The sequence below is a fragment of the Monodon monoceros genome, unplaced genomic scaffold, assembly GCF_005190385.1.
Source record: "Monodon monoceros isolate NGI ecotype Baffin Bay Population unplaced genomic scaffold, NGI_Narwhal_1 Super_Scaffold_1, whole genome shotgun sequence".
Taxonomy (NCBI): Eukaryota; Metazoa; Chordata; class Mammalia; order Artiodactyla; family Monodontidae; genus Monodon; species Monodon monoceros.
In genome coordinates this window covers 65,197,336-65,220,954 of record NW_021703765.1, presented here as the reverse complement: position 1 = coordinate 65,220,954, position 23,619 = coordinate 65,197,336, and the positions used below count along the sequence as shown (strand labels likewise).

General features: G+C 44.3%; 1 protein-coding gene across 1 annotated transcript in view; it reads left to right on the top strand.

Moving 5' to 3' along the window:
* Positions 1-23,619, top strand: part of KREMEN1 (kringle containing transmembrane protein 1) — a 63,509-nt gene that overhangs the window by 12,537 nt on the left and 27,353 nt on the right. The window contains exons 2-3 of the mRNA XM_029232226.1: positions 5,602-5,764; positions 10,629-10,720. Coding sequence (XP_029088059.1) covers positions 5,602-5,764; positions 10,629-10,720 — 255 coding nt within the window. The remainder of the gene's footprint in view (positions 1-5,601; positions 5,765-10,628; positions 10,721-23,619) is intronic.

The window sequence follows — 23,619 nt, the reverse complement described above, 5'->3', positions numbered from 1 at the left end:
ATGTTACATACCAGCATGCGAGTATGAGAGCCTATAGAATTTGAGGGATAAATATCAAAGTTTTGAATATATATGCCATCAAGTCAGTCAGTCTTTATACCGACCCTTCTGAATTCCAAACATAATAAACAATAATAGTTTTATGAGAGAAAACTCAAGCTTGCTTTTATTAGCAATGGGGAGTATTGAACTTTCACCCAGACATGGTCTTTGTCCTCAGATCTTCCTACCATGGGGATGACCTCCAGGCCTTCATGCAGCAGCAGGTCCTGCAGAAAACAGTTGGTCTGCACAAAACCATTTGCTCAGAGATTCTCACCCAAGATTTGTATACCCTAATGTGATTCCGTATATCTTCAGAGAATTTCAATGAAATTAGCATCTCCAGGTTTTTTTTTTTTAATAAATTTATTTATTTATTTTTGGCTGCGTTGGGTCTTCATTGCTGGGCGCGGGCTTTCTCTAGTTGTGGCAAGCAGGGGCTACTCTTTGTTGCCGTGCGCAGGCTTCTCATTGCGGTGGCTTCTTGTTGCAGAGCACGGGCTCTAGACACGTGCGCTCAGCAGTTGTGGCTCATGGGTTCTAGAGCGCAGACTCAGTAGTTGTGGCGCACGGGCTTATTTACTCTGTGGCATGCGGATTCTTAACCACTGTACCACCAGGGAAGCCCGCATCTCCAGTTTTTAAAAATAAATGACATATGCCATATTTTGGAGGGTTTTGGTGCTGGAGAAAAAGATAAGGAATCGCCAGCTTAGAAAAGTAGAATTAATCCCGAGTGCTTTGATGCCAGCCTTGGAAGTTTTTATTAAGGAGTTTTCTTCTGTATTTAAGTTTTTGTCAGGCTTGTGTCTAACTTAATGGCTGTTTTCATTCAATCCCCAAAGCAAAAGATTTCTGATGGAGAGGAAGGTCCAGCAGAGATGAATGGAATGGGTTCCAACTGGAGAAGACAGGGAGGAAATAAAGGTGCTTTCACAGCTTCTTATTCCTCTCTTCTCAAAACACCTTCTCCCTTACCTTCTGAGACCCACATGCTTTTCTCCCACCTCCCAGGCTGCACATCACTGCTGGGCCCTTCTCTTTCCAGGCCTGAAACATTGCAGGGCCCCAGGGCTCAGCCCCAGATGTCCTCTCTCCACACAGGTGCTGTTACCTCCACACTCTGGATCTAGCCTTGGCTTCTTTCCTCAACTCTAGGCTCATCTAGCCGTCTGCTTACTCTGTATCTCCATCCAATTTTCCTATCCAAAACCAAAGCCTTGATTCCACTCCAAGATATTCTGTGCCTCTTGGGTCATCCCCATTGTGGTAAATGGCAACACCGCTTATCCAGCTGCTCGGTGTTGTACCTAATTCCTCTTTCTCTGGGACCCCAGCAAATACTTTTGGTTCTACCTTCAAAATACATCTGGAATCCGGCCACTTCTTCCTATCCTTCAGCTACTAGCCTGGCCCAAGCCATCCTTCTTTCCAGCTCATCCTTCTGCAAGTAGGCACCTAACTGGTTTCCCTGCTGAGTGCCTAGCTGTCTCTACACAGCTCTTCCTCCACCCAGCAGCTACAGTTCTACTAAAAGATAAGTCAGATCGTGTCATTTCTCTCCTCAAAGCCCTCCAATGACGTCCTGTCACTCTTAGAACAAAAGCCAAAATCTAATTTATACGACCCTCAAGACTTTACATGTCCTGGCCTTGCCTGCCTCCTCCTCTTCATTTCCCACCACCCTCCCCTGCACTCACCCTACCTGGTCGGATCAGAGGAGCTGCCTCACAGTTCCCCAAGCCTTCCCCAGCACATTGCTGCTTGCGGGGGGTTTGCACTGGCTGTGCCCTCTGCCTGGAATGCCCTTCCCGTGTCCTTTCCGTTGTTCGCTTCCTCCCCTTGTCCACATCTCCCCTCGTCCTCCCCTCGTCTCCTCTCCAGGCCTTTCCTGACCCACCTCTTCTAAAAGAGAACCCCCACCCTTCCATCTCCGTCCCCTAACTCCATTTTCCCTTGTAGCACTTCTCACTGGCTAGTGTTAATTTTGATTGGTGTATTATGAGCGTGAAGCCCTGTGAGCATGTGCGCTCTAGGAACACAGAGTGTTCACCACTGCTGTCCCAGTGCTGTGAACAGTGCCAGACACATAGTGTTGAGTAAATATTTGTTGAATTAATGAATAATATCGTAGACATTAGATTTATCACCTTTGCTTGTTCTCTTTCACTGAATGCATAAATATTACAACCAGCCATGTGATATTTTATTTTTTATTGGTTTAATCCACTCCTTGCTTGTCTAGCCAGAGCTTAGGCCAGTTTCATAGTGGTAGGAAACAAGGGAGGCAGGGTCCTCATTACCTAGTGCACACACCAGTATTCTGATGAAATCAAGATGCACACATAACTTTAATCCAGAACGTTCAAGTTTGTTTTTTTTCCCCCCCCCCCCAAAATTGACATGCACTGGACAAGTCTGTTAAAAAAATAATTGTCAAATCTGGTAACACTGCCTCCATTTCCCTAGCATAGCTAAGAATAAGACTGGGTCTAGGAGGAATAGACTAAAGCAAACAGGCTTGCTCTTACCCATTCCCTGTCTCAGATGCCACCTCACTCCATTCCTGAGGGCTGACACTTGTGTGGATGGCTACCACATTCTTTTGTGTTACAAATCAAGTCATCTGAGTCTCCGGGAACACCGACCCCACTGCCCTGCAGGTTGCTGTCTATTGCTAAGGCTTTCCAGTGCCTTCCAGTGGTCGGCCAGCATTTCTGGCTCCCAAGCCACCCTCAACCACTTTTGATAGGAGAAAAAGATGTATTAACACATAGCAATTAAAATTCTAGCAATTGGCAAAGATTGGCTTGATGTTCTTAGAATCATCACCTGAGCAGCTTTCTAGAAATATAGGTTCCCAGGTCCCATTCTAACCTTGGGATTGGGTAGGGCTCTGGTGTGGTACACACACGCACACACACACACGCGAGTCTCTCTCTCCCTCTTTCTTTCTCTCTAGCAGATCATATATATTCCTAGTGATAATAAATGCTATGAAGCAAGAAAATGAAGGGCAGAAAAACAGGAGTGGAGATGGTGGGTAAGGGTTTTCTGAGGAGGTAATATTTAGTCTGTGATGGGAAGTATTAGGGAAAGAACGTTTCGGGCAGGAAATAGCGTGGTGTGTTTACAGAATTAAAAGCAGACGAGTGTGGCTGGAGCACAACACGTGATGAGGGGAAGAGCTCGGGCCCAGTGGAGGGAGGGCCTGGGGCCACATCGAGGGGGCTTCACAGACAAGGATGACGGCTTTCGGTTTTGTTCCCAGTGCTCACGTTCTCCTGGGAACTTTGAGCCCTGTGCAGAGAATGCATTGCGGGAGCACGAAAGTCGAAGCTGTGAGACCTGAACAGGACCATATTGTCCTCCAATGGTGAACAGGAAGAAGGTGGCAGCACCCAAGATGGAGAGGAGAGGGGGGTTTCAGGGAACATATTCGAAGAAAGTCAACAGGACTTGCTGATGAGCAGAAATGGGGGTGAGGAAGAGCATGGGGAAAGCAAGGATGATGCTGAAGGGTTCTATCGGAGGCAGTATAGAGTGTATTCGAGTGCCCCAGGTGCCTCATCTGTGAAATGGGAGTATTAAGGGACCTCCCCACTGGGTTGGTGGTGAGTTGATGTAAAGCACTTAGCGCAGAGCTTGGCACACGGTAGAACACTCTGTAAACATCAGCGGTGATGCAGACTGTGGTGATTCGTCCAAGGTTGCACAACTGGTCAGCAGCAGGTGCAGGACAAGAAGCCAGGGCTTAGACTCTTGGTTCAGTGTATTTTCTGCTATACCGAGCTGCCTCCTTCAATTACCTTTGAACTTTTTTATTTATGCAGACTCTTGGTGGAGGGCTCGGTTGTCTTGGAACATGATGAGTTGCACTTCTCGTAACATGTAAATGTCACACCAGGCACGATAAAGTGCTAGGGTGTCCTTTGCAGCCTGGGAGTCCAGGTTACTTTGGCTGTCCATAAAACCTGGCTGTTCCAGACAAAACGCAGGGCCCAGATAGGGAGAGGAAGGGGGTACAGGAAGAGAGATGGTTAGCAGGTAGATTTCAAATAGTAAAAGGAATATCTTTCAGAATATAGATGTGCTTGTGTTGTGCACATGCTTAGGCCAGAGGAGGCACATGCACTGCAGCAGGAGCCGGCAGTGAGAGTCCTTCATACCGGAAGTCATGGGTCAGCACATGCCAGGAGAGGGAAAGAAATAAAGCTAAGAATGTTAGTGTAACTCCCCCAGATTGTCAGGTTCCTAGTGATACATCTTTAAAAAGTGTTTGAAGTGCTTCTATCTGTCAGTTTCAACTAAGCTAATTTTTAAAAATTGCTCTTTGTACTGTGCCTTTCTCATGAACCTCTGTGAATTTAATGCATGCAACATGTGGGGGGAAATCCTCTCAGCTAAAGTTCCCATCCCCCCCAAAGTCTGAGAGGCAGATTTAATTTGATTTGATCTGATTTGATTTGATTTGGCTGCATTGGGTCTTCATTGCTATGCGCGGGCTTTCTCTAGTTGTGGCGAGCAGGGGCTGCTCTTCGTTGCGGTGCGTGGGCTTCTCACTGCGGTGGCTTCTCTTCTTGTGGAGCATGGGCTTTAGGCATGCGGGCTTCAGTAGTTGCAGCATGTGGACTCAGTAGTTGCAGCGCGCGGGCTCTAGAGCGCAGGCTCAGTAGTTGTGGCGCACGGACTTAGTTGCTCCGCGGCATGTGGGATCTTCCCAGACCAGGGCTCGAACCCGTGTCCCCTGCATTGGCAGGCAGATTCTTAACCACTGCACCACCAGGGAAGTCCCTGAGAGGCAGATTTTAGAAGCACATTGCTGCACCTGCAAGGATTTTGTCATTTTATTAAACGGACCTCAGACCATGTTGAATGTGTCCTGTAGGAAGGAATTTCGGAAAGAGGTGAGAGAAAATGCCAACTCAGCCCCTGTTCCCTCCTGTTGACTGTCTGTTTTGTGGCACCTCTATCTCAAACAGCGTGGGGAGGACTGTTCTTCATTAGCGGGGAATGTGAGTCATTCCCAGACTTGTGTGATTGGGATTCCAAAACGTTGCTGTATCTGATGGTCTTATTAAATCCAAGTGTCAGTGCAGCCTTTCAGACTGTAGGGGAGAGCTCAGTTACAGCTGGTGACCTGGTTCTAGTTACCACACAGAGATGCTGGCGAGAGCAGTGACCCCCTCCGAGCACCCAGAGTTCCTCACGGATGGCTGTTACCAACTCTTCCCAGATTTGGGGGTTTCCCGGTTCACTCCATAGGCTTCATTACCGTTCAGCTCCCTGTTTATATCCTAGTTGGGATCTGTATACTTCAGGGGAAAATGTCCTAGTGTCTGTAGACAAGCGAGTGCCAAGATGAGCCTAGCATTTGGAGGGTACCTCGTTTCAGATTTCCTCAGCCCTACCAATGTTAAATCCACTGTGTCCAGGATCAGCAAGACACTATCCATTTCTAGCTTGGTCCAAACAAAACAAATAAAACATCAAGCAGAGAGGGAGGAAGCTACAGATGTTGCCAGAAAATTAGTTTGCTCTGTCTTTTCTTTCTCCTAGAATGTTTCACAGCCAACGGTGCGGATTATAGGGGAACACAGAACTGGACAGCACTGCAAGGCGGGAAGCCATGTCTGTTCTGGAACGAGACTTTCCAGCATCCATACAACACTCTGAAATACCCCAACGGGGAGGGGGGCCTGGGCGAGCATAACTACTGCAGGTAAGATGGGGTTTCACAGTACTTAAAAAAAATCTCTGGTCTCCTCTTCCCATTTCTTCTGGCCTTGCTCACAACAGGGAAGGCTCCTTTGTCTTCTTTGCCCAACTCACAAGGCCTTTCTTGTTACTGTTTTAAAAATCTTTCTCCCAAAACTGCGCGCACACACACACAATCTACCCACTCTTTTCAACTTGGGTTGCTTTGATACTGGTTTTCAGAGCTCTGCTTTCCCATCTGATAGCTTCCATGTCTCTCATAGCTTCCATGTCTCTCTGAGAGGGTTTTCTTAGTTGTCCCAGAAGACAGTGCACAAACAGCACAGCTTCTTAAGCTGCTGTGAATGTCATGGGCAAGCAGAGCACCATCTGTGACCCAAACCTCCCTCTGCTTCTGAGCAAAGGAAGCTGCCCTCCCTGCGTTGTACCACCTCCTGCCAGCCCAGTACCACCTTGCTCTGGGAGCAGCTGTAGCCATCAGATTTGTGCTGTTTCCTTCTTTTCAACAGACTAAGGTGTTCCTTTGCTCTTTCACCTCCTGTCTGACCCTCGCAGGGGCTGAGACCCATGGTGCTTCAAGCATGTACTTGTGATTGGAGAGATGATCCATGGCTTTGATCAGATTCTCAAAGTTGTCAGTGATCCAAAACAAGTTGAGAATCACTGGTCAGTAGGGACCAGAGCACCCTTGGTTATAGCTACGTTTTAGCTATTTATACCCAGGATCTTGGTAACATGACTCATGGGTCAGCCATGTGTTGAATTTAATTATTAATAGGACAGGTGCAAAGGCAGCCTCTTGAGCCATTGGGACAGGGAAAAATGATCACCAAGCTACTCTTTGAGCTACACACTGTGCCCCCAGTGCTATCAGAATGTTGGAATCTCAACCATGGCACTGTTGACCCAGCTGAGACAACATATTTATACCTGCATTCCATGGGCCACAGTGTTTACCTACTGCCCTCTCCAGGTACCTTTGCTAACACCCTAGGACCCTTGTGCTTATCTTGAAGTCTCAAGGCCTGTAGTCCATGTTATCTTTATCCCTGTGCCTTCAGCTCTTTGCTTCACCTTGGTTCTAATGTGTACCAACTGGTCATTCCCCCATTGTTGCTGTTGCACTATTTTTTAGTTTGTTATTTGATTGCTATATTTTATATGTTACATTGTATTATTTGTTTGTTATAAAAGTATTAAAAGTTTTTCCAAAAAAAAATTCTCAAACACAACAGATACATATATTGTTTAAATAAAAGTCCCCATTGTACCTCTTTCCTCCCAAATCCTCTCCAACAAGGCCTACTTCCCAGAGGTAACAATTTGTATATATGCTATTTCACATTTCGCTATCATTTGTATTTTATTGTTAACATTACATATGCTCATTAAAGAATTCTTTGATGTTTTATTTTCAAAGTTATACATGTTCATTCATTTTTTTCTTGCATAATTAAAAAAATTAACCCCACTCCACTTCTGGCTTATTTCCTTCCCCTAGTTTTCCTATTCATGGGAATAGTTGGCTTGGGTTGGGAAGAGTATTTAGGAAGAGAAACCAGTGTTTGTTTTTTATTTTTACATAGTTACTTATCTTATTGTTCTAAAGTGTCTCTTGGTATTAGGCTGTTGGTTTATTCTATTATATTATTCTGTTATTCTGTTGCCTTCTATCAAGCAAGCCTTCTCAGACATGCTCCTGATTTTAAGGTAAATTTTAAATTTCCATATCTGACAAGAAAATCTTTTCTTATAGATTAGTACCCAGTTTACCACTAGGCTCTCAGAAATGCACCAGTAAATATCCATTAAGAAAACATTGAGAGCCGGGGGACCACCTTCCTCCTGAGCCTTGGCTGGCTGCGGTCCTCTCCTTTGATTTGATGGAATGTACCAGACCTGAACTAACAATTTATCCTTCAAAAAAAGGGATACTGAAATTGTCGATTATTATCACATCAGAGAGCTGGGGCCTTTCGTTTTAGCACTGCAGCAGAGTCAAAGATGAATTTGCTTGTTCTTTTTTTTAACCTATTCCGATGCTTTTCAAAATGGTTTTGACATTGATGACAAACAGTTGTTTTCGAAAGCCTTTACCAAATACTACATCAAAGCTGAACACTGAATAGAGGGAGGAAAATGACAGTGAAACTGTTTAAAGAAGGGCTTTGTACAAATTCTCCGACTTTGATTTCTCAGCTGACATCCGACACCATGTTTGTCTTATGCGATGTTTCCAGACCCATCCCAGTTGAGATGTCTGCGAGATGGCTAGTGATGGGGACGCACTTCTCTGGCTCCACGTATCTGGACTGGGGGGAGGCAGAGAGGCCGGGACAGCAGGGTTGGCACTGGTACCTGCCTTTGGGCACAAAAAATAAAAGGACCCTTTGTGCTTCAGGGCAGCTTATCTTCTGGGCCACACAATAGGCTGATCCCTCCCAGGCCTGATAGGGGCTGCTCCAGAGCTCCGGCTGCAGGGTCTTTATGCCCATTTCCGGCCTAACCGGAGTGTCAGGTTTCCAGTGTTCTGAGTCCAAATAAAAGGAGCTTGAAAAGCAGCGAAGAGAGGCGAGGCTTTTGTGTGTCCAGTAACCCCTGCCATCTTTTGCTCTGTTTCAGCAGTGCTGCCCATTATTGTCGTGGCATCTCTGAGTTGAAAAGACCTTAAAGGCATTTATTCCAAGCCACTCATTTAGAAATGTGGAATAAGTCCTTTGCAATTATTATTGCTGTATCAGAAGTTGGTACCAGGATTATAGGACTGTATGTTCTGAGTGAAACTCTTTGGCATAGTTTTTTTCAGAATTCTCTGAGAAGTTAGTGTTTTGACGTGGAAATAGGACCCATTTCTATCAAACATTAGTTGACTGGCCTGATCCTGGTGAAAGCTTGTCAGTGCAGACTACATGATGTGAATTTTACTTTATTGCTTAAAAATTACACAGTGTTCATTGTAGAAGAAATGAGAAAATAAAGAGAATTGGAAAAGAAAAAAATTAAAATTACCAGTAGTCCCATCATCCAGTGATAAATACTTTCAAGGTCTGGTGCATATCCTTCCTTAAATATATCTTTTCAAAAATGGGATTGTTGTCATCCATCATGTTTTAGAGCTGCCTTTTTAAAAAAACCTAACAAGACATTGTGAATATCTTTCCATATTAATAAATGTGTCTCTACACCACATTTTTACCAGCTGCCTAGCATTCCCTTATATGGACATATTTGTTTAACCAATCCTTAATTGTTGTTTCTATCTTTTTTGCATTATGAAAATGCTGTGGTGAACATCTTTGTAAGTAAAGATTTCCTTAGAATATAGCACTAAAGGAGAAATTGCCAAGTAAAGGGGGTTTGCGTATCTTCAGGGCCTTTGACTCTAATCACCAAGTTTCCATCCTGACCGTTCGCTCCATTCACATTATTATTATATTTTTTAAAATTTATTTATTTATTTTGGCTGCGTTGGGTCTTCATTGCTGCGCGTGGGCTTTCTCTAGTTGCGGCGAGCAGGGGCTGCTCTTCATTGTGGTGCATGGGCTTCTCATTGCAGTGGCTTCTCTTGTTGCAGAGCACGGGTTCTAGGTGCGCGGGCTTCGGTAGTTGTGGCATGTGACTCAGTAGTTGTGGCTCACGGGGTCTAGAGCACAAGCTCAGTAGTTGTGGTGCAGAGCTTAGTTGCTGCATGGCACGTGGGATCTTCCCAGACCAGGGCTCAAACCTGTGTCCCCTGCGTTGGCAGGTGGATTCTTTTTTAATTTAATTTAATTTAATTTAATTTTTTTATTTTTATACAGCAGGTTCTTATTAGTTAGCTATTTTATACATATTAGTGTATATATATCAACCCCAATCTCCCAATTCATCCCACCACCACCATGCCCCCCCACCACTTTCCCCCCTTGGTGTCCATACGTTTGTTCTCTAAATCTGTGTCTCAATTTCTGCCTTGCAAACCAGTTCATCTGTACCATTTTTCTAGATTCCACATATATGCATTAATATACGATATTTGTTTTTCTCTTTCTGAATTAACTTCACCCTGTATGACAGTCTCTAGGTCCATCCACGTCTCTACAAATGACCCAGTTTCGTTCCTTTTAATGGCTGAGTAATATTCCATTGTATATATTTACCACATCTTCTTTATCTATTCGTCTGTCGATGGGCATTTAGGTTGTTTCCATGACCTGGCTATTGTAAATAGTGCTGCAGTGAACCTTGGGGTGCATGTGTCTTTCTGAATTATGGTTTTCTCTGGGTATATGCCTAGTAGTGGGATTGCTGGGTCATATGGTAATTCTATTTTTAGTTTTTTAAGGAACCTCCATACTGTTCTCCATAGTGGTTGTATCAATTTACATTCCCACCAACAGTGCAGGAGGGTTCCCTTTTCTCCACGGCAGGTGGATTCTTAACCACTGTGCCACCAGGGAAGTCCCTGGTCCATTCGTGTTCTTATCCGTAGTTTTGCGAGCACCTGTGTTCTCCCAGCCATGGGACCACCGTGTTCATGGTTAAGGTGCCAGTGCTGTTTGGCATCATCTGTTCAGTGGTTAGTTGTCCCGGTTACACTGCAGTGAATTTGTGTAAACATATTTCACCTTTGCTCACTCCCTACCCCCACCCTCAAACGCTGAAGTTTCTGTTGGAGTGGATAGCTTTGTTCTTGTAGTATTACCGCTTTTTTCTTCTTCATAAGAGGTGGCATTAAAATCTATACGAATTATTAGAAACAACACAGAAGCTGAAGTGTTTTTTTTTGTTTGTTTTTGGTGAAGGGCGTTTGGTAAAACTGAAAAGCAATGAGCCAGTTGACTTAAAACAATGGGAGTGTTACCAGGTGTGTCCTTTTCCCTCCACAGAAACCCAGACGGTGATGTGAGCCCCTGGTGCTACGTGGCGGAGCACGAGGATGGTGTCTACTGGAAGTACTGTGAGATTCCCACCTGCCAGAGTAAGGCTCTAATGCACCCATGGCAGGTTTCGGGACCCTGAGCACTAGGCGTGCAGAGTGGAGGCCACTGCTGGGGGCAGGTAGTGCAGGCAGGTGGATTTCCTGAAGCAGGTGAAAGGAGGAGCCACCTGGGCTGAGGATTTTCACTTCTCTTATGGAGGTTTTCAGAAACGGGACTCTCAGGTTCTCTCAGGACCCCATTCCCTTGATGGATAAGCCCAAGCCCAACCACAATTTCTGCTTCTGCTTGATTTCCTCATGCTGATTCTTTCTTGGATAGAGATGGCACCAGCTCAATAGCAGTCCAGAAAAAAAAAAGTACCTTGCACTTTGGGGAATTAATTTTTTAGAATGAGGGAATTCCCTGGCGGTCCAGTGGTTAGGGCTCAGCACTCTCACTGCTGGGGCCCAGGTTCAGTCCCTAGTCGGGGAACTAAGATCTCTCAGGCCACATGGTGCCGCCAAAAAAAATTTTTTTTTTTTAGAATGAATGAATAGCCCTTTATAGACAGTAAAACTAAGTTATGATACTGCTTACTATTTAGATTTGATGTGATATGTCTCCTGAAAAATGGTGTTCAGTAAATATCTAATTAGATATCCTCCAAAGCCAATGTGATAGTCCCTTTCCTCACATTAGCATAAATATGTTCTTTTGTTATTTTATGATAACTCACAACTTGTCACTCTCTACTACTGGAAAACCCACTTTCTTCTGTCTTTTAGCACAAGACCTGTTTTCTAACTGGTTCATTCATTCATTCCCGTATTCTGTGTTTATTATCTGTAAGGTACAAAGGCAGAAAGATACCCTGACCCTCAGGGAATATGTGATGTGGCAGGGGATCTTAGAAAGATACTTTAAAACAAGGTGGAAACTGTTGTGGGAAGATTTAGAGTACAGGAACCAAAATCAAACATGGTACTGTAAGGTGTTAAGAAGATATTATAAACACTAATGCAGTGTTTATAATATCTTCTTAAATATGCCAGAGGAACAAGGTTTTTCAGTTCCTAGAGCTGAAGAAAAGGACAGCTCATTCATAATAATTCTACCTGTTTTTTTTTCTTTTTCCTTATGATTTAAACCTGCCCCTTGCCCTGCCTCGTCTCCCACTCCTCAGGGCAGGAGGGTGTGTGTGGAGAGGGTATGGAGGTCCATGTGGGACCCGCGACCCTCTCCCTCCTGCCGACCACAGCGGTCTGAATTCTGCCTCAAGGGGACCAGTGCTCACCTTTCATGAACTAAACTTCCACATGTCACGACTGTCTGGCAGTCAGACCCTCACTTTGCTCTCCTTCCAACCTGATATACCTTGATTCAGTCCCCCAAATTGAGAAAACAGTAAAGACCAGAAGACTAGGCTTTTGCCCAGGCTGCTTAATCAAATTTTTAAAGTGAAAAACATCTCATTTGGCTCTAGTTATGTAAAAAAGGAAGGGGCAGGGGGAGAGGAAAGCAGATTTTCCTTGGTCCATTTGTTCTACACAAAGATAGTCTTTTAGTACCAGCCTGTGTCATTCTCTCAGGAATGGCGAAGAGGGGATTTCAATCCGGTCGCTTTTATTTGGAAAGATAATCCTCAACTCGCATTTATAAAATATAATTTGGGCCAATGAGAGTGGACTCATGTGGTCACTGAGACTAAGTTCCAGAGGAGAGAATTATAGCAAAACAGTATGAACCACCTAAATTTCCCTCTAATTTGTAATATTTGTCAGATGTGCCTCACTGTCCCCAAAAAGAAAAATTAAATATCATTTTTCTTAAGGCCCTTTGGTAACTCTCTCAAAGCTTCTAAAGCCAGTCTTGAAATGGTCAGGGTAGGGAGACATACAGAATTTGGGAATGAGAACTGGGGAGCCCCTGGTTTGGGGGTGTGGGAGGAATGAGCAGTGTCTGGCTTTGGTTCTTCGGAAAACCCTTCTGTTCACCCTGTGGGCACCAGTGCTTCCCATGAAGCTGAGCCTCAGACCTTGAGTCTGCAAGGACATTGTGCTTCTAATGTGTCAGATTAACAAAGTTGAGAAAAACTTCTGTGCTGTTTGCAGCAAGAGACCTTGGTAATTGCCTGGTGGACTCAACTGAGATCCAGCCTGCCTATTTTAGGTCAGTTTTGCCCTATTTCTGGATGTGGAGTCATCATTTTCATGAATAATGCTAACCCTCTGTGTGAAGCCTGCTATTCATGATTAGCATTGAACTTGTCATACAGGAAAAGGCCTGTGACATGATCAGATTCCTGGAAAGTTCATATCTGAATATAACAGACCCAGCAGGAGCCAGGGGGAGTGAATGTTTAGGGACAAAGCTGAGTGTGGTTGAATGGTGGGCCATTGTGTGGAGACCGGAATCTGTTACGTAGAGAGCTAAAAGGAGCAGGGAGGCAGAGACAAGCCCGATTCAGAAGGGGGCAAAGAGAGATTTGAACTGTGCTCTTGACCTACGGAACACGGATCAGAACTTACTGTTAAAAGAACAACTCTGAGGTAATTGGATTTGCTGTTTAAACTGCTTCTGCCAGTATGTTTCTCAGAAACCTCGTTCTTATTGCAGAGAGCAGAAATACAGATTTTTAAAAGGAAATTCCAACAGCATCAAGTTTACCACTCCTCTGTGTCCCGCCTTCTAAATCTCTAAGTCCTATTGGTTTGGCTACTGAGGGAGAAATCATTTGGCTTAATGTCCACCCCTTGCGCATCTGTCTGTTGTTAAATAATCATCCTCACCAGTCCAATTCCTCTTTATTTTATTGCTTTTGAGGGACATGCTGTGAAATGCTTAGCATGGCTTTTGTTTTGTTCTTTTACCTATAGATTCTTTTTTTTTTTTTTTTTTCTTTTGTGGTATGCAGGCCTCTCACTGTTGTGGCCTCTCCCATTGCGGAGCACAGGCTCTGGAAGCGCAGGCTCAGCGGCCGTGGCTCACGGGCCCAGCCGCTCCGTGGCATGTGGGATCTTCCCGGACCGGGGCACGAACCCGTGTCCCCTGCATCGGCAGGCGGACTCTCAACCACTGCGCCACCAGGGAAGCCCCACCTATAGATTCTTATAAAAGTTTTGTACAGTTTTTTAAAGTAAGTAATCTAGTTGAGGGGGAGCAGAACCTGCAAATGACACTTAAAGGCAAATATAATTTTTTTCACATACCTGATTAGGGCCTGAGGCCACAGGCATGAGATATTTATCATGTTGGCTCTGAGAGCTATTTTTGGTTTGCTGTTAAATATTCACCTGATTTCTACAAACTCAACTATAAAAATTCATCTTTGAAATAGGGAAATTTGAATACAGGCTGAGTATTAGATTATATTAAGAAATCACTCTTAATTTTATTAGGTACAATAATGGCATGGTCATTTACATATACAGAGAGTCTTTTTTTTTTTTTTTTTTTGCGGTATGCGGGCCTCTCACCGTTGTGGCCTCTCCTGTTGCGGAGCACAGGCTCCGGACGCGCAGGCTCAGCAGCCATGGCTCACGGACCCAGCCGCTCCGTGGCATGTGGGATCTTCTTGGACCGGGGCACGAACCCATGTCCCCTGCATCGGCAGGCGGACTCTCAACCACTGTGCCACTAGGGAAGCCCAAGAATGGTTTTTTAAAAGTGGCTATTTGTTGATGCTGGGTAAGGGCCTCATATTCTTTCCTACTTTTGTGTATACTTGAAAGTTTCAATTATAAAAATAATTTTTGTAATATTAAAAAATTTTATAACATTTAAAAAATTTAAAAGTGAATGTATAAATACATTCAAAGTATCTGGATTCAAATGTGTAACATGACTAAGCTAAATTGTAGTACTTTTTAAATATAACTCACAGGTATTTGAGTTATTTATTAAGGTTAGTTATTAAAGTTTTAGTTATTAAACGTATTAAAACTATTAGTTATTTAAAGTTATTAAAACTATTAGTTATTAGAGTTAGTTATTTAAAATTAGTTATTAGAGTTTAAAATCACAAGGACTTTAGAAGTCATTAGCTGTGACAAATGACATTATTTAAGCTCTAACCATATACCAGACCTTGTACAAAGTAGAGGACACAGGGTGGCATGATTTGCAGCCTGTGGGGAGCCCTTAGTTTAGGACTGAAGGCCGACATATAAACAGATCAGCAAATGTGAGATACTCTGTAATAAGTGAGATGAGCAAAAGGATGGGAGCACTAAAGGGGGGCATCTGCCCTGGCACGATGGGTGGCAGGGCTGCTCTTTGTCAGAGGGCTTCTGGAAGGAGTGGGGTCTTAGTTCAGGGCTTCTCCCACTGTAAGGTACATACCATCACCAAGGATCTTTTTAAAGTGCAGATTCTGATTCAGTAGTTCTGGGACAGATCTGGGACTCTGCATTTCTAAGACACCCCTGGGATGCTGTCACTGCAGGACCACACTTTAAGCAGCCAGGTTCTAGGTGTTAGGGTTGGGCAAAGGGAACAGTTTACATGCGTATACACACACACACACACACACACACACACTGAATTCCCAAGCAAAATCAGTGTTGCTGAGATATCAGTTTTAAGAAGGAAGGACAGGAGATGAGGTCCGAGAAGAATTAGATGGGGCCAGATAATGTTCTGGGTACAGACTTGACCCAAGAAGATAGTGATGAGGCTGAGGGGAGTGTGGAGGGTCAGAAGGAAACATTTCTCCATAACTTCTTAAGCCTCTGTATTAGGGATATGGGGTGAGGTTTCTCCCTCCTAATCCGTGAGAAGTTCTCTAGTGATTGTATCATATTCTCCCAGACCAGCCTAAGATGCCAGCAATGGCACCTCTGCCATATGGGAACTTCGGTCAGTCTCACTGACTCAATTTCCTTTTATTTAAATGATACCCTGACTTTGTTAAAACAGATTTGTTGTTCCTTACAAAGGTGCAACCCCCCAAACAGGATTTGAAACCTTCCGATTGTGATCCCTAATGAGAGTTTTTCAAGTTCAGACTTCGAGTTTTAAAGTTCAGACTGAGTTTTTAAAGTTCAGACTTTGAGTAAAAAGCCAAGGGCACTTTGGCAGTAGTGGTCAAAGCAGTCTCTCAATTATAGAAAATGTTTCGTTTTTGTCAGCACTTTCTGCATTTTAATGTCAGCACTGATTTTTAAACATTTTAGCTTTTATTTCAGTTATTATTGAGTACCTGGTACGTGTACAGCACTTATATTCACATTATCTTATTAACCTTTTCAACAATTCTATGAAGCAGGTGGTATGTCCTTTCCCGCCTGCTCCCCTTGGTCAGATGAGAAAATGAAGCTGGAGTGGTTAAGTGATTTGATGAGGATTACCCTCTGAGCCAAACAGGATTTGAATCTAGGACTCCTAATGGCAAGACCAGTGCCATTTCTGTCCAGTACTTCAGAACAGCCCTATTTCCTTTATTTCCTTAAAAGCGGGAACCTTGAGATGGATCCAGGCTACTGTTGAGGTCATCCTTGAGAATTTTTCTTTGTGGATTGTTTGGGAATTAGAGTTTGAAATTCTGATAGTATGCTGAATTATTAGGATTGCCTTTTTGACATTGTAGAAACCAAAGGATTAACTCAGTGGCGACAGAGGGTCTGCAGTTCAAGCTGTTAGCTCCAAGTCATTTTCTTTTCTTCTTTGAGTTTGGGAAATCCCAAGCCCCGGGAGTAAGCAGGCTGCGATGGTATCCAGGAAGCATTTGTTGCAGGCAGAGCCAGCTCTGGAGACTGTTGGGCCCATCTCCGCGGGTGTTCCCGGCCCAGCTGTTCTCAGCTGGGAAGGGGCTCCCCAGAAGTGGACCTTTTGTTTGAAACCCTGCATCAGCAGCCTTGTCCAGGCCTCAGGGTCTCTCCCAGCACCGTGTTTCTATTGCACTGGCTGAACCTCACCTTGAAAAAGACACATCTCAGCACGTCACTAACACTTTAGAGCTAAAATGAAACCTTAAACTTTAGCTGGTAGCCAAAGAAAAGATGAACATTAATAATATGAATTATGCCGGCTCAGTTTTTACCTTTTCTCTCTTTCCACTACAATCATTTAATGTTTTTGTCTAATTGAACCCTTTTAGACTACCCAAATTAGCATGGTCAGAATCCTGTTTTTGATTGTTTATTCTTGCTTGATGTGAGCAGTTTTGTTTTCCCAACTGGACTAAGCTGTTCAAATATCAGCACAGGGGTAGCTCTGGAATCTCTGAAGGAGAGACTTAAGGTGGAGGGGTACTCGAGGGTTTCTCTGAAAGCTGTGTTTGCTCAGCCGGCCCCCTCATTTTACTGGGACTGTATGTTTATTTACAGAGGGGTACTGATGGAATTTATTGGGGCTTTTCCTCCTCGAGCCATATATTTTAACAATCTTCCACAACATCTAGCACTGTGGAGGCTGTAACAGGTGCTCACCAAATATTCTTGCTGATGTGATGTCATATCTCTCCCAAGAAGAGAGACAACACAATCTAGTGGAAAGAATGTGGCCTCCAGAGTCATACCGGCTTAGGTTGTAATCATTACTCGCTTAATAGCTCACGGCCAAATGACTCTCCTCTGAGCCTTGGTTTCCACATCTCTACCTTTCAGGGTTATTTTGAAGATTAGATGAGTAAAATACACATGACTCTGAGTCCAGGACCTAGCAGAGGGAAGGCATGCAAGTAACAGCGTGGGTTGTGGTGGCCTGTGCTTTCTCCAAGGCATAAACCACTATTGGCATGCTCCTGTCATCTAATTCCTAAACAGGTTATTCCTGGCCTGCATTTTATTTCTTTCTGTTCCTGCTTTATGTGACTGGCCCCAGGGCCCCGGAGCTGTGCCTCAGCTGCTCGGAGGCCGTTCCCCTGGGGCCTGATGTGACACTGCACTCGGGGAGCACAGGAGGCCCCACATTCGTTCTGACAGTGCAGTTTTATGGTTTCAGATCTGGCATATACTCAATTACTCATTGTTTTTGGCAGTGGATATTATTTTTCACTAAAAAAATACAGACTTTCTGAACCAAATGGACATTTTCCTCAGCGACAGTTATGTATATCACATTTCCAAAATGTTCTAAAGCAAAGTTGTGTAAAGCATACTAATAACTTAAAAAGGGAAAAGCATTCAGATCAATAAGGACAATTTTACTGTAAAATCTTTACACCAGCACTTGCCTGTAAGGAGTATACATAAACATAAGAAATAGCCCCTACCCTCAATCTTAAGATGTAATTAGGAATCTGAGTTATAAATACAGGAGAAAATTGGAGACCAGCCCACCAATTATATAAATAAGATTGAATTATGAGGTAGAGAGCTGTGAGTTTTTGAAGATGAGAGGGCTCCGTGAGGGTTGGGGAGCTGGAGGCATTGTTATCGAGTAAGGCTGGTGGGGCTGGATGGGTCAGGGCACAGCAGGTCAGGGAACAGCTGGACAGAGACTTGGAGGAAGGACACGGGATTGCCATGCACGCTGGTGGGAGCCAAGATGCCTGAGGAAAGGAGCAGACAGGGAGGAACCGGCTCAGAACCTTGAAAGCCAGGGCTGATTAGTTGGCAGCTGACACGCTGAAAGCCCTCGTTCAGGAAGATGAGCCCAGTGTCCCTTAAAGGGTAGATCGGGGGAGGGACGTTTGGGGAGGAGAGAATGGGTATAGATTTCTAAGTGCAGTAGATGAGGGCCTGGGCGGTGGTGGCAGCAGTGAGATCGTGCAGGAAGGGTTAATTCAAGATGCATTTAGGAAGAAGTCAGAACTTGACAAGTGGAATATATAAGGGATGAAACAGCAGGAAGAGTAAAAGATGCCTCTGTGGTTCTTTGCCTGGGATATTTGTGGTGTCCCAGAAAAAAAGTTCAAGTCAGACTGAGCTCTTCTTCCCAGAGACACAGCTGTATCATTCCTCTTGAACTTGGACTGAACTTTTGTCGAGTAAGGTGTTTCAGTTGTCTGTTACTGCATCAGAAACCACCCCAAACCCCAGTGGCTTAAAACAACAACAACGTGTCATTTCTCCTGACTTTGTGGGTTGGCTGAGTTTCAGCTCGGCCATGCTTCTACTGCTCTTACCTGGGCTCAGTCGGATGGCTGCATCCACCTGGGGGCTCTCCTGGGGCTGGGGCATCCAAGACAGCTTCAGGCCTCTACCTGGGCAACCTCTCTTTCCAGCAGCATACTTAGACCTCTTTTAGGGTGGCTGGCTTCCAAGAGAAGCTTCCAGTCCCCTTAAGAAATGAACTCAGAAGTCCACCATATTCTGTTAATCAAAGCAAGTCACAAGGTCAGTCCAGATTCAAGGGGAGAAGAAATTGATTCCAAGTTTAAAGTGGGGAGTCACACACATGTATGACATAAGTGGGGAGGAGAGAAATGATTAGACCCTCCTTTGGAGACTGTCTACCGCATTATATCACCAGAAATTAAGTTTCAAAGAAGGAACTCCTGCCAGAGGAGAACTATCTCTGTGATACATCAGGGTTATATGGGGGTCAGGATCCTTAGGAACTCTTACCACCTTCCCCTAAAGGTAAAATTTCAAAGCGGAAGAAAAAGCGGTGTTTACTTATTTATTTGGGTGAGTCGATAACGAGACTCAGAGACATAAGTAGGGCTGCTTTGAAGAATCAGAGTGACTGAAAACGAGAATTGATGTTTAGAAATAAAGTTATAGAGGTAGAGGGATTCCCTGGTGGCCCAGTGGTTAAGACTCCATGCTTCCACTGCAGGGTGCACGGGTTCAATCCCTGGTGGGGGAACTAAGATCCCGCATGCCGCACAGCATGGCCAAAAAAAGAAAAAAAAACTTTAAAAAAAAGTTATAGAGGTAGAAAGGGGCCATATTATGATAGGACTTGGACCAAACTGGTGGCTGTCAGGTTTGGAACGGAAGTTATAGATGGACAGGATGGGGCACAGTGTGCTCATAGCCATGGGCTGAGAGTGTGGAATAATCCACGCTTAGCCTATTGATGCTCTGAAGGAGGTATTTGAATTGGCTGGTCCTCTGATAGGACACCAGTGGTATCATCTCATGTGTACTTAGTCCTTATTCCCACGGAAGGGAGAATTCAACTACTGAGGCACCAATGTGGAGTCCCTGAGACAGAAGATAGTCTCTGCCACACAAGGTTAAATGACATTTAAAATAAGCAGTCACCGCCCCCCCCTTCTGTAGCAGGAAACAAATTGCTTGTTCTTGAGAACTTTCCCATCAAGAATTTAATAGAAGCAGGTATACTTATATCATTTTTATGTTTTTGTCAATGTTTCCAAACAATGTACTTTGAAATCGAATCACTTCTTATTCATTTTTATATAATTCTCCTGCTGCTCTTCATCACACATTAGTGATCAGAAATAAGATGCAATTCCCCAATCCCTGCCTGCAAGACCTGAGTAGGGTCTTACTGTAAGTTGAAGGGAGTTTTGCCTTAAGTCATGGATTGTGCAAGAATGAACTGCTGTTGGGTTTGACTGATTGTATATGGGTTGTGGTGTGGTGTATGTGAAGGCTATTGAATGCAACTTACAATGCTTAATAAAAATCTTTATTCTTGTAGTATAAAAAAATAAGCAGTCACTGCATGGTTTCTGAAGAATCAAATTTTTATTTGTAAGAAAAAGTAAGAGGAGTTCTGTACAGCCAGGGAAGAGTGTTCTAAAATGTAGAACTTTGCTTCTGGTTTCTCTTTTTTTTTTTTTTTTTGGCGGTACGCGGGCCTCTCACTGTTGTGGCCTCTCCCGTTGCAGAGCACAGGCTCCAGACGCGCAGGTTCAGCGGCCATGGCTCACGGGCCCAGCTGCTCTGCGGCATGTGGGATCTTCCTGGACCGGGGCACAAACCCATGTTCCCTGCATCGGCAGGCGGACTCTCAACTACTGTGCCACCAGGGAAGCCCTGCTTCTGGTTTCTTAAACAAATATCTCAGATTTGGTCAGAGCACTGGAATAGAAAACACAGTAATGTTTTCTTCTTAAGCAAATTACCATCTGAAGATTTTTATTCAGATTGAGCTTGTACAATAAAAGCCATGTTTTCTGTGTTTGTCAGGAATTGTTAGATTGCGAGGAATAGAACTCACTCAAGCTAACTTGAGCAAAAGAGATTTATTTATTGGAAGGACACTGGGAGTATATTGCAGAAGTCAATACCTGTGTCCCAAGAACCTGGGAAGGAAGTACCCATTCTTGCCATTTCTCTTTGGGGCCACATGGCCTCCCGTCTATGCCTCTCTCTCAGTATGGTGTCCATTCTTCTTCCTCTTTGTGGACCAACAGAATCAGCTCACTCATCCACTCACGTGCTCCAAACGTGGCTGGTTGCCTTAATCCCTACTTGACTGAACCCTACAAGTCCAGTGCCTGTAATTCACTTACTGGAATCCAGTTCCACCTTCCTGGGAGAGAGGATCTGGTGGCCCCAGTGGGAGTCAGCTGTGGCCAGAGGATGGGTGGGGTTCTTTGGCCTGTCCCCACCCAGCAGCAGTTACGGTAGCAGGTAGCAGGTCCTCTGAGACAGTGGTTCTCAGAAAAGGGCTGTTGGCTGTGGAGGCCCCCATGGAGGTGTGTTTAGCACCTTCACAATGAGGCCACAGTTATATCCAAATGTAATGGCTATTTAGGAAGCCTGCCTGGTTGCTTCCCAACAGTTCCTTGTGGTAGTAAAAGAACAATAGTTCTTGGATTAATCCGAAGAGAGAACCATCTTCCCTCAGCCACCTCTAAAACTTTTATCTCTGTCAGGAACTCTGAACATCTGAAGAGGTTGTTGGTAACTAACTGTCACATTTTAAAGCATCAAGTATGATAAACAAGGGGTCCATTTATATTTTAAGATGATTTTTAAAAATTGAATGTGTTGGAGCCTCTTTGGTAAGAAAAAAATGCATGACCAAGCAACAGGACTTTAAAGTGGTCTTGAAAGTAAAACGGAATCTGAGGACAAATATCCTTTTTCAAATTGACTTTTCCTCCCTGCTTCTGGGAAGAGCTAAGGGTGGGACACAGTCTGGAAATCCACTCAGTTGACTAGTCATGCTTTTGAAGACGACAATGACGTACGTGTCTTCTCTGGCGAGACTTCGAGCCACACTTTCCAGTGCGAGTCAGAGGCAGTGACAGCCCTCAGAGGCCAGCCTTGTGGGACACAGGGCGCTGAGAGACTGCGTGTTTGCAGATTCAGTCCTTATTCTCAGGAAGTCACTTTCGTTTAGCTCCCAGACTGTCCCCATGAGGAAAGGGGGGGGCAGGGACACCAAGAAAAATACCGTGGAGTGAGAATCTGCCACTCTAGAGCTGACCTCTGCTCTCCAGTTAGTTCCATCTTGTGTGTCCCCATGCAAGGCCCTTAACCTTGCTGAACTGCAGCTTCTCAGTCACCTAGGAAGCACATCACCTGTCCCACCTTCTTGAAAGGGACCTGAGTTTCATGTGAAAGGCTCGCATGGCAGTGCACTGTATCTAGCCAGATGTAAGAGGTTAATATTTTAATATCTAGAATCAAACCCAGTTTTCCAAGGTGGCTGCCTTTGACTTTATCTTTTAAGTCAATGCTATTTTACTCTTTTTTTTTTTAAATTAATTTATTTATTTTTGGCTAATCTGTGGTAAATGATGAAAGCCTTGTTGTATATAATGATAACAAACACTGTTTATTCAGCACATACTACATTGCCAGGCCTTGTGGTGTTTACTTTATTTACATTATCTAATTTTAATTCTCACAAGAACCCTTTGAGGCCCATATTGTTCCTCATTCCACTGTGGACGAACCTCAGCTTAGAAAGGCCATGGTGGAGGGGCCAGAGTTAAGCCTGGGGTCCTTCTCACTCGAAAGCCCACATTTGTGAATGCTGCAAAATGCTGGCTGCTTCTGGACAGGTGATGGTAGCACCAGTGCTCTTCAGAACGTTGCCAAGAACTGGTAAGTGAGCAAGCAAAAAACAACCCCGAGCTACAGTATGGCCAGCCGAAAGTGGGAAGTGGTAAAGGCCTTCCCTCTTTCAGAAACTATTATTTTCCACACAGTTCTAATAAGCTCGATAGTTTTCTTATAAGCCTAAGAAGCAGAAAATTAAGAAGAGGATAAGCAAAGACCACAGGCACGAACAGTAGCAAGTAGATGCTAAGACTCCTTCCAGTTCTAATGTTCTGAGGGTTCAGCTGCCCCAACAGTAACCACGGAGACAGATTAACTATTAAAGTCAGACACAGGAACACACAAAAGCACACCAGTCTGGGACCATTTGGTGACGTACATCTGGTGACCTCAAGCCACCAAGAAAAACTTAAAGTACGTAAGTTAAACTAAGTTTTAAAAAAAAAAATAGCTAATGCATTTTAGAAAAGTTTCATCCAAAATGATAAAGATAGAATTTTAAGTTTTAAAGTTAACCTTTAATGGAGAACTTGGTTATCTGGAATGGTGTTTCCAGATAGTCAAAGAGGACAGAGAGGAGTCAAAACCAATGGGTACTGGCTGTAAGTGGACGTCGTGATGCAGATCAGCTCTGCCTTTCACTCTGCTCTGCTCTCTCGACTCCCTGCTGCCTAAGAGGTACCTCTCTCTCTCCATGAGTTCAGCTGGCAATGTGGGACACATTTGTTCACTCAGCACACAGTTTTAGAGCACCTGCTGTATGGCTAGGACCATGCCAGGCCCTGGGAATACAAGTGGGCAGAAGGTACAGTCCTACCCTTAAGTTGTTCATGGTTAACTGGGGAGAGAGACACATAAACAAGTGTTTAGAATCAAGCTTAGCATAGGCTGCTGTAGGACTACACAGCAGGGGCGTATAACCTGTTTTGTGGGATGGGAGGATGATGGGAGGCCCATGGGGCTTCCCAAGGGAAATGATGCTCAGGCTGCAATCTTAAGCAGGGAAGAGCATTCTAAGCAGAAGAAACAGACTTTTGTAAGAAAGTCCAGAGGCCATAGAGCAATGTGCAGGTGGGAAACTT